At 31.7% G+C, this 16,628-nt stretch overlaps 2 protein-coding genes across 4 annotated transcripts; one reads left to right on the top strand and one right to left on the bottom strand.

The window, feature by feature from the left end:
- Window positions 1–3,660: 3,660 nt before the first annotated feature.
- LOC123906535 (RING-H2 finger protein ATL46-like) lies at window positions 3,661–7,444 on the bottom strand. 3 transcript variants are annotated; one of them, XM_045956464.1, is made up of 2 exons: window positions 5,626–7,444; window positions 3,661–3,960 (listed from the first exon to the last, which is right to left on the bottom strand). In XM_045956464.1, exon 1 carries the CDS (start codon window positions 6,831–6,833, stop codon window positions 5,637–5,639), a length of 1,197 nt encoding a protein of 398 aa, XP_045812420.1. In that variant the 5' UTR covers window positions 6,834–7,444; the 3' UTR covers window positions 3,661–3,960; window positions 5,626–5,636. The 3 variants fall into 3 exon arrangements, with proteins under 3 accessions (XP_045812420.1, XP_045812422.1, XP_045812421.1); XM_045956466.1 differs by lacking the exon at window positions 3,661–3,960 and adding an exon at window positions 4,068–4,469; XM_045956465.1 differs by lacking the exon at window positions 3,661–3,960 and adding an exon at window positions 4,166–4,480.
- Window positions 7,445–12,164: 4,720 nt separating this feature from the next.
- LOC123906533 (WAT1-related protein At3g28050-like) lies at window positions 12,165–16,431 on the top strand. Its single transcript, XM_045956461.1, has 7 exons — window positions 12,165–12,501; window positions 13,031–13,096; window positions 13,403–13,516; window positions 14,429–14,660; window positions 14,889–15,047; window positions 15,134–15,285; window positions 16,136–16,431. The coding sequence occupies exons 1-7, from the start codon at window positions 12,308–12,310 to the stop codon at window positions 16,308–16,310; spliced, it is 1,092 nt and encodes a 363-aa protein (XP_045812417.1). The 5' UTR covers window positions 12,165–12,307; the 3' UTR covers window positions 16,311–16,431.
- Window positions 16,432–16,628: the final 197 nt, after the last annotated feature.

The raw sequence follows: 16,628 nt of genomic DNA, 5'->3' as shown, positions 1-16,628 counted from the left end.
ATAAATTTTGATTTTCAAATAGGTGGCTACGTTTGAATGAACTACCTTAGTGGGATATTAATGCAAAGTGAACTTATAGAACCAAATGAAAGAGTCCAAACAACAAAAGGATATATATATATGTAGATGGAATAATTCCTTTTGTGATTCACTAAATGCCTTGAAAATATCGTTTGGTCCCCACTAAAAAACATTGTACATCCTCCATTCTACATCAGAATCAGCTCTTTTCAACATACCAACTATTTTGGGGTAACTAGCGGAAATGATCAATATCTCAAAAATAATTAAAGTTAAGGGATTAATTTATAATGTTAATTATTTAAGGGATTAATATGAAATTAATAAGTTTATTAGATTTGAGAGGCCTATATTCAACCACAAAAGCTAACTTGACAGTTGAAGTTTGCACTACTATCATAAAAGCTATCTATGTCATATCTCTAGTCAATGTGAGACTTCTAACACACCCCTTCACGTCCAGGATTGAACAAGCTGGAACGTGGAATCAACAACAACGGGTGGCCCAAATATGAGAGGTCTCCACAATAAACAACAAATAGATAGGATAGACTCTGATACCATATTAGAATTTGAGAGGCCTATACTCAACCACAAAAACTAGCTTAAGAGTTGAAATTTGCATTACTATTATAAAGGCTATCTATGCAATATCTCTAACCAATGTGAGACTTCTAACAAAGTTAAAGGACCAATTATCCAATTTAAACTAAAATATTTATTATTTTAAGAAATGGGATATGGAGAAAGTTGCTCCCATAGATTATTAGTGGCCCAAAATATATCCTAGCTAGCAAGTGATGATTTCTCTTCTAACCCCAAAATTTCTCTTTTTGCATAGAATTTTTTATTTTTTTGTGTGTAAATTTTACCAAAATTTGTACCGGAAAAAACTCTGAAAAACATTTTCCAAAATTTTATGTATATTTTGCGCAAAAAGATAAACTAGGGGTGGGGAGAGAAACCATCCTAGCAAGCATTGATTGACCAAGAATAACTAAAGATGGCCCAAGAAAATAACCATACACAGAAATTTTTGTTTCCTACCCCAACAATTATTCCTGTACCCCAACATATTTTCCAATATTCCAATTCTACCCTTATCAAATTTCAGTATATTTTTCCTTCAAAAAAAATTTCAGTATATTTTTTAATTTTTGGTATTATAACTTTTTTCAGTAAACTGGTAACACTGTTCCGGTATGTTAATCGGTTTGAAAAAAGATATGGATTGTTACCAGAACACTTTTGAAAAGTGTTCCGGTATTATAAAAGTGTTCCCGTGCATACAAAATTAGTTCTGATGATCAGATAATTTGGCTTGACACATGATAACAGAAAAGTGAAGGAAACAAATCTAAATATACAACAAATCAACAGAAAATTTGCAAACAAAAATGCATCCATGTCTGGTAAGTACCGACTCAACCAACATCCTGCATTTTCCAGACATGCAATTGCCCATAAACATTCCAGTTACCTATTAATATTAAAGTTAATAAATAACTAAGGTAAAATAGGTAGAACACATCATCGTATTATTCTCAATGGCAGGTGAATGAATGGTTTCATAATTCAAACTCCTGTAACTTTTCCTTAACTTCAACAAATCCTAACAATTGCAATTTGGAAATTGAACTGAAGAACTGGTATATTAAAAAATGTAAGTTTAACATGCCAGGTTTGTTGGAACAACAAATAAAGGCAATCAGTTTGCAAAGAAGCTGGCTTGCTTGTGGATATGTGGAGAAAATTACTGATAATACCGGCACACTTTGAGAAAGTGTTCCGGTAGGCAAATTTAAAAGAAACATAAACCGGTACACTTTTTCAAAGTGTGCCGAATCTTTACCGGTACTCTTTTTTTTAAGTTTTCCGGTATGAATATTAATACCGGAACACTTTTATGTGAGTGTTCCGGTATGAATATTCATACCAGCAAACTTGGAAAAAAGAGTACCGGTAAATATTTCAAACCGACACACTTTGAAAAAGTGTACCGGTATGTATTTTTTCATTTACTCTCTCTTTTACTCCTAAGACACACCGGCACACTTTCTCTGAGTAGTGTAGAAAATAATTTTTTTTACAGTTTTACCTTATATATGAGGGCATATTTGTCATTTCAATTCTAATTGTTGGGGTGAAGTGATAAATGTAGGGGTAGAAAAAAAAAATTTCCAGTAGCATGCACAATTGTGCACTGACCTGCAGAGCTTTGGGCCCAACCAACAACAAATACAAACCCACTATAATTTTTTTCCTACCCTACTCATTTTCTCACAAGTCATACGAATTTACAAAAATACTCTTGTTCGCTATTTAAGTACCGGACGATCTTTTTCAAAAATTTCTTATTTTTATAACATGGAAAAGTATAAATGGACACAAAATATCTCATAATTTTATTGTCTTTCATGAGCATAGGAGTTATGATCCTCTTCATTTTTATTCTCCATTTCTCCTCTCCTCTCCTCTCCATTACTATAGTTTTGAAGAATTTTATGATATATATTAAATTATTGGACTCACCAAATATCACATCATTGCATTTATGTTCCCAAAACTTTAGTAATGGCAAATATGAAGAAAGCAAAAAATAGATAGGTATGTTATATGTAATATACAGAGACCAGAATTAGAACATTGGTATTGTAACGCTCGGGTCTGACGAGGACGGGGAGTGGTTGTCGGTGCATAAGGCATGCAAATTAGCAGCTCCTGACAGCTTCTAGGCAAAAAATGAATCACATCGGAATGACAGGGATCCTAAGACCGTGCAAGTATGGAACTGCATGGTTGAAGGAAGGCATATAAGAATTGTTTGGTACTACCTATACCAACAAGATGCATCTTCTTTTCGGTAGCTCATTCGAGAAGAACTCCACAGTTAAGCGTGCTTGACTTGAAGTAGTCTTTGGATGGGTGACCTTCTGAGAAATTTTCCGGAAAGTGTAAGGTGAGGACATGACACTGAAAAGACTCATGTTGGTTTGTAGGGTCAGTCGACAATGCGTAAAGTCTTATGAAGTCAATCAAGTGGTAATCGATGGTAGTCAAAGTGGTGGTGAAGTAGTGATTAACGGTGATCAGAGTGTTGATCAAGAATTAGTGATAATGATATCTATGTTTAATTTCACGTTTTAAGGTGAATAAGTGAGAGTACCAGAGTTCAAACCCGGATATATATGTATATCTCTATGTTTTGTTGGTAACCGAGTGCATGCAAAATATTAGTACATTCCTTATTTCTTTCTTTATTAGTTTTTCTAGGGTATAGTGTTGCTGACTTAATGTTCAATTTAATTGAATACATTGAGATTGAAGACATTATCATTACATAAATGAGAGTACTAAACTCTTGGATTCTTTTTTAAATAAATTTTGTCACTACTCTTATGGAAGTTAGTACTAACATGCTATCAATAGATTCTAGTACCTAACCACCTCTTCACATGTTAAAATTAAGATAAAAGAACAAAGATGCCACCACAATGTGCAACCAAAACAAAAAAGGCCTTACTAATTATAATTACAAAAAGATTCCATCTCATTTGAATTAATCCAATTTGCTTATTGTGTGTTATATTTTCATTTTCATGTATCTTTTCCCCTTTATGTTAATACTCCTACCTTTTATAAGGTTTAATAAATACTAATATTGTATAAAAAGAAAAACTATTATTATTTACTTACATCAAACCCAAATCAAAGTAACTAAGTCATTAGACTCAAGTGGTTAACATAATCCTCTTAACGTCAAATCATTCAAGAGAACCCGAATTTGAGTTTTTGAGTAACAATTCTTGACAATAAATTACTTACCATATAATCGAACTCAGATTTGTCCAGCTCAATTACTCTAGAAATCAAAAAGTTAATACAAAAAGCCTAGATTGAAGCGTGTTCGAGAAAAAATCTTAAAATCACGGTGCCACCCTGAGACAAACGAAGTAAAACATGAATTTTTTGCTTCAATAAAATCGCATTCAAAGTGCATTGACACACAAGAAACATTGATTTAACGCATAACCAAACATACACTAATATCATAAAACTAACTATAGATGAGTGATCTTGTTACACCAAATGAAAATTTTTTAAAAAAATAACTCTGTCAAAGATCACTAATCTAGAAAACCCAAAACAGCTATGATAATTAGTTTGCAAGTTAAGTAATCTTAAAAGTGCAAATTTTAGATCATATTCTTCTTGAACAAATACCCCCTCCCCTAAGTCAATTTTGGGATTATTAATTGATTGTAATTATGATTGATATTAAAGAAATTTGTCTTTAATTTCAACATGGACAGATGGGAAGATTAAAGTGGCCCCATAAAAAAGCATCTACAACCAAATTTTTGAATCAAAATCAATCAAAAAGAAAAATATAGATTCTTCTAAGTTCAATCACACCAACTGTTGTGGGCCCCACCATCATTGCCCAACTGTCCAAAAACTAAAAGATATTATTCAGCATAAAAAGTTTGTATTCACACTCTCCTAAAAAGTGTATGTGGAATAATAATAATTAAAAAAAAGAGAAAAAAAAAACTAAAAACTTTATAAAGCAAATGCAATTGTCACTCACCATGGTCTAGTAGACAACAACTAGACACAGTGATAGCAAGATAACATTGACATAGAAAGAGACAAGTCTTGCTTTGAAAGAGTTTAGGCTCCAAACCAAATTCAACCAACTACATTGGAACTATCTAATGTAATCATTGTTATTTGTATGTTTGGATTGACGTTGAGATTGACAGAATCACACTGAACAACCATGATCTTGGCGAAAACTATATGTTAGGAGCTTCCCAAATTCACGGTGTTACTGTGATTTTGCTGAATTCACCGTCAATCCAAACATTCAAGTACTTTGGAGCTTCACAAATAACAGCGTCACAGTGATTTTACTAGATTGAATGTCAATCCAAACATACATTATGAGTAATAGGTGCAGTTGATTGGACTAGGAAGTTGATAAATCTATGTAGAATCGTAAAGATACATGTTACTAATATGAATATGGAACGTTGAAGTAAAAACAATTGACATAGCAAAACTATATGATAGTATATTATATACGAACTTCAAACTAATTTAAGATCACAGTCGTAAATCAAATGTCAAGAAAAGTGACTAACTATACTACAAAGTTAACAAAAACAAGTGGTTGACTACACTAAGTTCGGGTCGTGATTAATTGTAGCGCAAATCAGGATTCATCGTGGTCAATCAAATGTTAAAATAGATACACACTAGAGATTCATATCGATTGGATTTAATTTTGCATCAAACCGATAAGCATCTCTCACATGTATCGATACTAATATAACCATGGTTTGCACTATATGCATAACTATATAAGATCAGATAAAATTTACAATCACAAAATCCAATTTCATCATATCATGGAGTCAGAAGATCTTTTTTAACAAAGAAAGGAACTGTATTTCTTATATTTTATCTCTAATAATACATCAAAATTAGCACACCAAATTCTATTGGAACTCTAATGCAAAATGAAGCATCTTCAATCAATGGATTGAAATAAATATTCAAGTGAATGAAGAAACAAAGTTAATATATAGATAGATATACCTTTCAATGTTTCATACACCATCTGTTTCCCTCATTCCATGATGCTGCAAATCTTTGTTAAGATAAGATGGCAATGCCATCCCATTATGAGCTTCTAAAGAACTCGAAGAAAATTTTCCTTTCCTTGGCCACAACCAAATCTTAGAAATCGAAAAACTTTCACCTTTACTAACATTACTAATCTTCTTTGCTTCCAAATCACTCTCTACACAAAGATTCTTAACATTTTCCATTCCTTTGTTAACCCTTATATCATCGTTATGAGTTCTACTATCATGACTTAAGGCTACCCTTAACTCCGAATTCCCAACCACATATTGATAAGATCCCATTGAAAAACATCTTCTTGCATCCAAATTACTACTACTCGTTTCACCTACTTCTTCGTTCTCTCTACCAACTTCCGCATTCATCTTCTTGAATTTCCCCAGTCGAACTGGCAAAACCCCTTTATCGACAACTTCATCAACTACAATTTCTTTTTGTCTATTACCAAATCCATTCTCTCCATTACAAGGAAACTCGCCATCTTCTCTAATATCATCGAAATCGAATATCGGATTTTCTATCGAAAATCCATGAGTTTGAAGTGTTCCTCTACAAAGAGGACAAGTTGAATTCGAAAGTAGCCAAGTATCTATACAACTTATATGAAAAGCATGGCTACACATAGGTAACAATCTTAACTTATCTTTCTCAGTAAACTCACACAAACAAACAGCACAATCAAAAGGCTCATTCAAACCAACAATTTCCTTGAATTGAAAAACAGGTAGTGCATCAATGAAAGCTTGATCTAAACCAGAATCATGTAAATGAAAAAGCTGTTGTAACTGTCTTTGAAGTGCATCAGAAGTTGAAATTTCATTATGGTGTTGTCTATTAGATGTAGAATTAGATGAAGATGGATTCTTTATAAGAAATCTAACAAGCAAATGAAGTAAACCAGATATGAAGAACAGAACTGCAAGAACAACTATGATGAAAAGAACAGCTGGACTAATTTTAGTACTAGAAGATGAAGATGGTTGTGTTGGTGTTGTTGAAGAACTTGATGAAGATTGTGTTGGTGATGATAGTGATGATGGTGATGGTGGTGGTGGAAAATTCATAAAGTAACCATCTTTTTGATAGATTTGATGATTAATCAAAGACATTCTCAAATGGGTATGTTCAAATAACAACTTAGGATACATAGTTTCTGACATATAACAAATCAAACAACAAAAATATTCTCTTTCAAGTTTCAACCAACCAAACAAGATCCTAATAAGTCACATCTTACAACAACAACAAAAGTACTAATAAAAAAAAAAATCTAAACTTTTTTACAAATTTCAGACAAATAAAACAAAGTACAGTACTAGGATGTTTACTCTAACATATCTATTGGCTTAAAACTCACTTCAAAATGAAAAAAATGAAAATAGTGATGGATTTGAAAAAATAAAAAAAATCAAATTTTTTTCTTTTTTCTATTTTGGGTTTTTGAGAAAATATCTTGAACTTAACTCACCTAAGTGAAACACCATTTGGGGTGTTTTAATTTCTTCTCAAGTTCTTCTTTTTCAGGTTTTGAAGCTAAGTGGTGATGTTTGAAGAGAAAGAGAAAAGTGAAGTGTGAAATGTATTGAGTTGGAAGTGTGTGATGGATCCAAACAAAATGGACAAATTTCTTATCTTTGTGGGTTGGAAGGAAAGAATCCAAAAACTGTGAAAGTGGGAAGGAAGCAGTTCCCAAAGTAAGAGGTAAGGGATGATAAAAGAGTAAGAAACAAAAACTATTTTAGTTCCACTCGCTCTATAGGAGAGTGGAAATTAAATTACTATGCATGTGTTTGGTTTTATTTTATGCCATGAAAATTTATTTTGAATTTCATTTTGGGAAGAGACAAAATCGATTTTCTGAAATTTATTTTAGTAGAATTGACTTTGGAGTAAATTATTAAGTTATGTTAGGGGTGATGGCGGTGCGGTTTGATTCGATTTTGAGCATAAAAATTATTCTAATTGCGAGATAAAAATTCATGTGATTCGATTTGGTTCGGTTGATTTTTAAAAAGTCATTCAAACCAATGCGGTTAGAATTGGTTCGGTTTGTACAATTTATCGCGATATAAAAAATATGAAAATATTATCAACTTGTTATAAAATAACATAGAAAATTTTAATTTATTTTATTGTTTACATGATATATTATTCATATACAGAAATTGCATACATAATAACTTATTTTTAATACCAACAGTTCGCGTGAAATCGATATGTTTTGACAACCTACTGTTTTATAGACTCAATTTGTGTTGGGCTTGCTAGGTTGGACTAGGTAATATGTTGATTGCTACTAGTCGATAGAGTTAAGTTAAGTATTGTGGTTTGGTTTGGTTCGGTTTTTTGAAATGAAAATCGCAAACCAAACCAAATCGGACAGTTTAAAAAAAATGGTCCGTGTGGTTCATACTAAATGCGGTTTTTTGCAGTTTTTGATTTGGATTAATTCGATTTGCAATTTCACTTTTAGATTGGTTTGAATACTAGGCCATGTTGTTTTTGAATTTTTGAAGGGCATTCTTAAATAGTCTCATCTTTTAACTTAATATATATTTCGAAATCAATTAGAGTTCCTATATTTTACGTCACTATATAGCATAAATGAACTGAAAGTCAAAGACTTAGATGTTACTAGGTTTTTTTTGGATGAACATTCACATTAATTTGGTGTGGAAAATTATGGCCGTGTTTAGTAAAGAGTAAATTTTGAGCTCATAGCTTATACTAGTAGTTTATAAATTTATATGATAAAAAAAGTCTGTCCTGTAAACTTTTTTTAAAAAGAGTTTATAATTTATTAATTTTTCAGATAACTTATTAATTTTTCTTTCAATTTATTTTTTCTATCATCTTATTTAAAAAAATTTAAATATTAATTAAAACTTATATTTTTTATGGCATTTCATACGTACAAAATAGTTCAAACGCTAATTGTACTAAACACTACAAATTCAATTAGCTAGCTTATTCATTATAAACTCATCTCCTATAAACTAGTTTATCTGTTTTTTTTTTTTTTACCAATTTGAAAAAAATTATGTTGAAAATTTGCTAGATATATTTGACATGAGCAATGCTAAGATTTCGAGTACTCAATTGGCAAATTACTATAAGCTATATTTTAGTAATAATTACATATATTTTATATATATATTTTTTGATAATTAGACAGATAAATTTATTACTCAAATAATTTTTTTTAATATCTGTAATTTTTGTTAGGGCAATGTTAACTTGTGCATACATGGCACATGATAAGGAACAATAAATACTGATAGGTCCCATTTATTTTATTTTGGAGAAAGGAATAATTAACTTCATTTAAATAAATGTAAAAAAATGTGTTTTTATTTTTTATGAGACACACTTTATGATGCTGTTTATTTCAAAGTAAAATAAGTGGGACCAATTATCATTTATTAGTCCTTAACATGTGCCCTATATTCACATGTTAACAACACCCTTTTTGTTAAAGTTTATAAAATAAGAGAAGTACTTATGTTTCAAGTTTCAACTCGTATTCTAGCTACTATAGGAAGCACAAATACCACTTGAGGTTAACAAATGAATGAGCTAGCAAAAACTTTTGAATTAGGGGATACTTTTTATTGTTATTTTCAGTAGTAGGTTACACGTTATGTCGCTGTAAACCGGAATTAAAGGATTGTGGCATGTCAATTATTAATTAATGCCATCCTTTAACTTATTAGTCAAAACAAAAGAAAAAAGGGTACATTTTTTTTAATACTCATAAGAACCTTATGTTAAGTTTGGTAGGAAGTAGTATGTAACTTGTAGTATTATACTTTTCCTCTAAACTATAGGTTAAAATTAAAATCTCTGTTAGATTTTATTGAATGCTTCTATTTATGATGTTACTTACAATAAGGGGTTATTTATCTTAGGATTTAAGTTTATGGAAAAGTTTTAAACACAACTAGTACAATTTTTCTTGTTTGAGCCAAACTAGTACTACAAATTTAGGTGTTATATTGTTGTCTTCAATAGAAGGAAAGTGCTAATTAATTAAAAGTTTTATGCAACATGGTCCACCAAAAAGCAATTTTAATTAAGTCTCTCCTAATAAGTCATTTCATGTAAGCTAATTTCTTTAAGCAAGTAACCACCATTGGGGGGTCATTGTCCATGTGGCCTGGACAGTGAAAAGTAATGCTACTAGACATTTAATTTCTTCTTTACATTAATTAATTGCAAGATAGTTGTGTTTTCATTAAATCATGCATAATTGTTGTTATATGTACATGCATGTGCGGTGGAAATACATGGAGAAATGAGGATACCAAGTATTTATAAAAAGAAAATGTTAAACGGTGTTTCTGGAATATGTTTTGAAATTTGTGCATTCAATATCTTAAAAATATAAAAAAGTTATCTTAACAACATTAAATTTATCTTTTATTTTTCTTTTTGATATGCTTAATAAGTATTAAGTATCCTGAGAACATTATTTACCACGACCAAATTTAGGTGTTATTAGACACAAAATCCTCTAACATCAACATCATATCGTATGCATATACAATTTTCAACTTTTATTATACTTTTTCATTATCATCAATGTAGACACTACAAACATTCAAATTGTAGTTTATTATATATTCCCTTCAGAATTTAAACATTTAGAAGAATGCAATGTTTGGAACCGGGGGGTGGAAGGATGAATTAAACTCGCCCAGACTCTAAATTCGAGCGTCTCCTTTACGGTCAAAAGGGTAGTAAACTTACGATAGTGGTGGTGGGTAGAATTCAAACCAAACATACGCAAAGTCCATGTCCTTAATATTGATACTCTTTGTCAGCTTATAAAGAGCACAAATTAGATTCAATTCAAGAAGAGATCGTTTGATACTTCCCCCATGAAAATCGAGAAGTTTTAGTGGTATGACTCGAAATTTTCTCATCCCACCCAGTACTCACTTTCTCCCCTACCTCCCTAGCAATTCGGAAAATGTTTTCCGAATTTTTTATAGTGTAAATTTTACACTAGAAAAACAGTTCAGAACGTATTTTTCGAATTTTTTTGCGCGCTAGGGGAGTAGGCGAGAAAGTGAGTGGTGGGATGAAAAAATTTCGTATGACTCATACCGTATGAGTCTAAAACACCCAACCTAAATATGGCACGGATCAGCTACCAAAAAAAATCCACGTTACAAGTACAAAAAAATGCAAAGTACATTCGAGGTGCTTATCAAGGAACGAACAATCATGTTTTTGTTGCATATGCTTATCAGCTTATGCTTTTGGTACTTCTGTTCTTCTCCCTCTCAAACGATTTAAAGTAGATGAAATTTATACCTTGTTGCATCATTTTGGTTGATTGGATCCAACTTTTTCATATGACTTAAATATCACATTCGTCCATGTATGTACGCGTTTTTTTTTTTGTTTTAGTCGCTGTATTATTTATTTTAAAACGTCTCTGAATGTACAATTTGTGATTTTCAGGAAATATCTTCACATAGTTTTAATTCTCTAATTGTCGGTTTTAACGGCTATGATTTTTTCTTTGATTTTAGAGTTTTACGTTATATTCTTGTGTTGTAATTGCATTTTTTTATTTTCTCTATGTCTATTATTTCTCAACGAATATCACAGATTCTGTGAAATGTGCGATACCGCAACCCTAAACGTGTTTAGGGCCGCCACCACCTATGAAAGTATATGACCACTGAAAGACAAATAGCAATGAGTCAGTTTTGTTTTTCTTTACAAATGTAAAGGATTCATACTCAAAACTAAATTTGCTCAATCCAATATGTTTTAAAAAAAAGAGATGTTACATGATTTCTAATATGTAAAATATTTCAAAAAACATAGCACTAGTGGGTAAGTGGGTTTTTTGGGCTGGGTCCGGTTTTACCCGGAACCCAATTTTTTTTATGGGTTTTTTCATTTTTGAAATCCATATTCACCCACTTGCCCGACCCAACTCACTTTTTTGGGTTTGACCGGGTCAACCGGATTTGTCCAATCCATGTACATCCCTACCATGGCTAACTCTTTCCGGAACACTTTTTGCAACTGTTCCGGTTTACACTTGTTACCGAAAAACTTAGGGAAAAATGTTCCATTTAGCCATGGTTAAACCGTGACTAAATGTTCAAAACTCATTTTTTAAATTTTCTAGAAGGAGTAAAGTGGGAATATTAGTTTATTTGTAGGGATAAACTGATAAATGTTGGGGTAGAAAAAAAAAATTCTCATTTCAGTGAATTTTGATTTTCCTCTATAAAATGTCACCAAGTACTACAAGACTAAAAACAAAAAATCTTCGAATTATAAGATGAAATCGAAAAGAAAAAAAACAGATGGAAAAATCAAAGCATGACGGACAACAAAAATGCTATTAACCCAAAAATTAAAGTTATGGCTTTTTGACTTTAAAAAAATCACGTGTTTGATATTTATTTTTTTATATTTTTGCAAAAGAAGCACATGTTTGATATAATATGAATTTAAGACTGATAATAGCTGTAACTTAAATTTTGGTTTTTGGTCAAAATCTAAATCTCATCATCATCATCATCATCATTATCTTCTCGCAGAAACTCTGAATTTCAACAAGGTTTGTGATTTTTGTGATAGAAGTCACACAAAAACAAAAAAAAAAATGACAAGAAGATGGTCCTTTTACATGGATTTTCTACCAGTTGTGGTGATCATAGGCTTTGAATGTATTGACATGGGTTTACTCACTTTGTTCAAAGCAGCAACACTTCAAGGGATGAACAATCATGTCTTTATTGCTTATGCTTATGTTGTTGGTACTTCTGTTCTTCTCCCTGTCACTCTTTTCACCAGAAGGTTCATATCAATTGTTTATTCATTGCAAATATCATAAAAGCACAACATATGTATATAATTGGTGTTTGTTTAAATTGACGGTGAGTTTAGCAGAATCACGAGTTTCATTGAGATTTTGGAATTATAGTAAAATTACGTGTTACCATAATTTCGTCAAATTTATCATGATTTTAAACATACACTTAGTTAGGACGTATATAATCCTTCCGGTCCTAACTATAAAAAACAATTTACTTTTCATGTTCATTGAACAACTAATGTATTTGGTCCATATTATAAGCCAAATACATTAGTTTTTCAATGAAGCCAAAAAGTAAATATTTAGGACCGGAGGGAGTAATTTGGTGAATTTCATATTGACGGTGTGTTTAGCAGCATCAGGATGTGTCACAGCTACACTTTAGAGTCTTAATAAGATTTTGGTGCCTTTGTGATTTTGTCAAATTGACTGTGTTCTTATACATGCATTGAGGACTTATATTTCATTGGACTAATTTCTTTGTGTTTTTCTATTCATGTCTTTTTGCAGATCTAGAGTGGTTCCTCCACTCAGTTTCTCCATAATATGGAAAAGTGTACTTCTTGGGGCAATAGGGTAAGTAATGGCAAAATTGCCTTATAATTTACTACTAAACAGTATTTGATTTTTGACTTTTGAGGAATTTTGTATGCTAGTAATTTTGTCCCCGGTTGAAATAATCTTTAGTTAAAATGTACTTATCTTCGGTCGAATATCAAATTATCAAGACCTTTTCTCCTGAAGACCGGAAAGTTAAAGACCAAAAAAGTATTAGTAATTTTAGTGTTGATATTAGTTAGTTTTGGTCAAGAGGGTCTATTTAATTTTATGCTTCTGATGATCTGTGTTTCATGTTTGGAATTGTATGATTCTGTTATGCAGATGTGCATCTCAGATTCTAGGGTATATTGGTATAAATTACAGTTCTCCAACACTTGCTTCAGCAATTGCTAATCTAGTACCTGCTTTCACTTTCATGCTAGCTGTCACTTTCAGGTTCGATAATTAGTACATTTTAATTTTGCAGTTTCTTACCCTTATAAGTTTAAACTAAGTTTTTTTTTTGACGGAAACAAGCTTAATGCTTTTCATTCATAATGATAGTTTCAATACTAGGTGGACAATAATGAAAAGGATGGTGACTAGCGTATAAACTAGTGGACCGAGCTAATTCATCGGCTACTTGGTTAGCGTATCTCCGGAAATAACTGACCTTACAGTCATTAAAAGAATTCAATAACCTCTTACATTTATCTATAACAATTCCAATTATTTTTAGTCTTTCCTGTAATACCTTGAACAACTTGTCGACAGTCTGTTTCAATTTGGAATCGTTGTACACGGTATTGTTGCACTTGCAGCCATTTGAGTGTTTCCATCATCAGTCATCACCATGGTTTTCGCTTCGCGTATCTCTGGTTGTCCTTCAAACGTCTGCACGAATTCTTTTAAGAAACCTTCACCTGCGTCTCCGATACACGCACTAATGCTGAACTGGTTCGAGTTAACATAACAAGCAGCATCAATGTTACACTTTAAGGTACCTGGAAGTGGTTTACACCATTTGTGATAAGTTTTATTGTTGGACCTTTGGTGTTGCCTTGCACTCGATCCTTCCACTCTCAACCAGTCTGCCAATGTATCAGTTTCTCGTCTTCTTACCTCAAACGTCGTTGGTAGCATATTATTCCAGCATTTTTTGGTTTCGTCTCCACCAAATCTTCCATAAATTCATAACAATTGATGCACTTTAGCAATATTCCACTTACTTTCACTATAATTCACTAATTTTGCAACTGTCATGTGTTCACAGACTAACAATTTGATTTTATCTTTTGTTATAAAGAGCCTTATTCCAATTCACTATTGTCAACTTATTTTCTTTCCTCTTATCACTCTGCAATTAAGGATGGAAAAGTTGGTTGCAATGAGTAGAAGTAGTAATGCTAAGGTAATAGGAAGCATAATCTCAATAGCAGGTGCTTTTGTGTTGACTTTTTACAAAGGACCATCTATAATGAATTCTTCATCACTTCATCAACCAATTGACTTTCTCAAATCAGTGAATTCAAGTTGGGCCATTGCAGGCATTATACTAACAGCTGACTACTTTCTGCTTTCTCTATGGTACATTTTACAGGTAGGATTGTGCAAAATGAGATCAATAATCGACTACTATTTACTTATGAAACACTAACACAAATACGAATATTAAACACAGCACTGATACTGGCATGTAACCACATGTGTAATTGACTGTAACCACATGCGTTGGTGAAAGACACTAACACACGTCAGACACCGGACACGTCTTTAATCTTCAAAAATTTAGCACTGATAGCTTGCAGTTTCTATATTCATTTCACAGGTACATATCTTGAAAGAGTTTCCAGATGAACTAACTTTAGTCTTGTTATACTCCATAACTGCAACAATCATATCTATAGTTGTAGCTTTGTTATCAGTTCCAGATGCAAGTGCTTGGAAAATAGGACTAAATCTCTCACTGATTTCCATTGTTTCTTCTGTAAGATACACTTCAAACTACTTTTACTCTTCAAAAATTTACACTTCTTAAGCTTGTGTAATTTATAGATGAATTTTTTTTTTCAGGGAATATTTGGAAAGTTAATAGGCAATATAATTTATGCTTGGTCAGTTCACTTAAAAGGGGCTGTCTATGTAACCTCATTCATGCCATTTCAAATTGTTATTTCTGTTGGCTTAGGAGTTATATTCCTTGGTGATACTCTTCATATTGGAAGGTAATTTTAATTCAATATTTGCATATGATTCTTGGTTGAAACATTTGATTCATTGTTTAGTTCAGGAAGAAAAACTAAACCAAATTGAAATGAACTGTTACAATAGTTTGATAAAACTCAACCTAGCCTTTAATGGTTCGATCCGAACTGGTATAAAGATTTAGTGCACCGGTTCAGAAGTTCTGAATTGAAAATGCCTTTGTAAAAAGTTAGATTATTCTTTGTGAAACTGTACCAAATTGTTAATATTAACTGGTAATTAGGACTTTTGGAAAAAAAAATCAAATTGAATATTAGGATTTTTATAAAAAAGAAAAAAGCAAACTGCTAAATCGAACTAAACTACACCAAAAATAATTGAACTGTGACAGATAGTTCGCGAACTGAACCAAACTCACATTTCGATTTTCTTCACTGTGGTTTTATTCTGATGATTCAATTTTTGGTTTTTCTGCACAACCTGAACCAAACTCAATTTAGTTAAGAGTTTATAACAAAAGCGCATATCATATAAGTGTTTATGTATAAGCTATTTTCATATAAGCTATAAGTTGTTTTCATAAGCTACCCTGAAGAGTTTAAGAATCAGTTGAATACTACTTATGGACATGTCATAACCTATTTCTATAAGCTCTTCCAAACAGTCTAATAAGTACTTATGTTAGTAGATAAGTTCAAATAAGTCAATCCAAACAGACTTAGTTTAGTTTCATAGCTAGATCTCCCAACCATGTGTGCTTATTCATGCTCAATCATAAAGCAACCATATTTTGGCATTGTTCTGATTTTCTAACTTAATGATATATGCTTGTTGAAGTGTTCATTTGTGTATATTTTTTGCATTGTGCAGTATAATTGGAGCAACAATAATCTCAATTGGTCTATATGGTGTATTATGGGGCAAAGCAACAGAAGAGATAGAGGAAGATGTTGGTAGTTTGGAGTCACCATCTATAGAGAATGCACCATTGTTGCAAAGTTATAGAATTGAAACTTTTGAAAAGAAAACGAATATAAATGTTTAAAAATACAGTTATTACATCGAGATTCAATTATGAACCAAAAGCTCTATAAGTCGATTCATGAATCAAATCTTATAACAAATCGTAAGATACAATGTGATAAAAATATAACATTTTGACACAAGAGTCACATATTGTTGGACAACGTACAAAATACACTCGAGTTATTCTTTGCTTTGATTCGATGAGAGAAAAAATAATAATAAAAATCAAATCCGTATTATTAATATATCAGTTGTTGTGTCAAGATAACTTTTCTGCAAGTAAAAACTCTTCACCATGTTGTTGCCCCTTTAAAGGAGAGTGAAATGAAGATTTTCT

This window comes from Trifolium pratense, linkage group LG2, assembly GCF_020283565.1.
Source record: "Trifolium pratense cultivar HEN17-A07 linkage group LG2, ARS_RC_1.1, whole genome shotgun sequence".
Lineage (NCBI taxonomy): Eukaryota > Viridiplantae > Streptophyta > Magnoliopsida > Fabales > Fabaceae > Trifolium > Trifolium pratense.
This window is presented reverse-complemented; position numbering and strand designations above follow the sequence as displayed.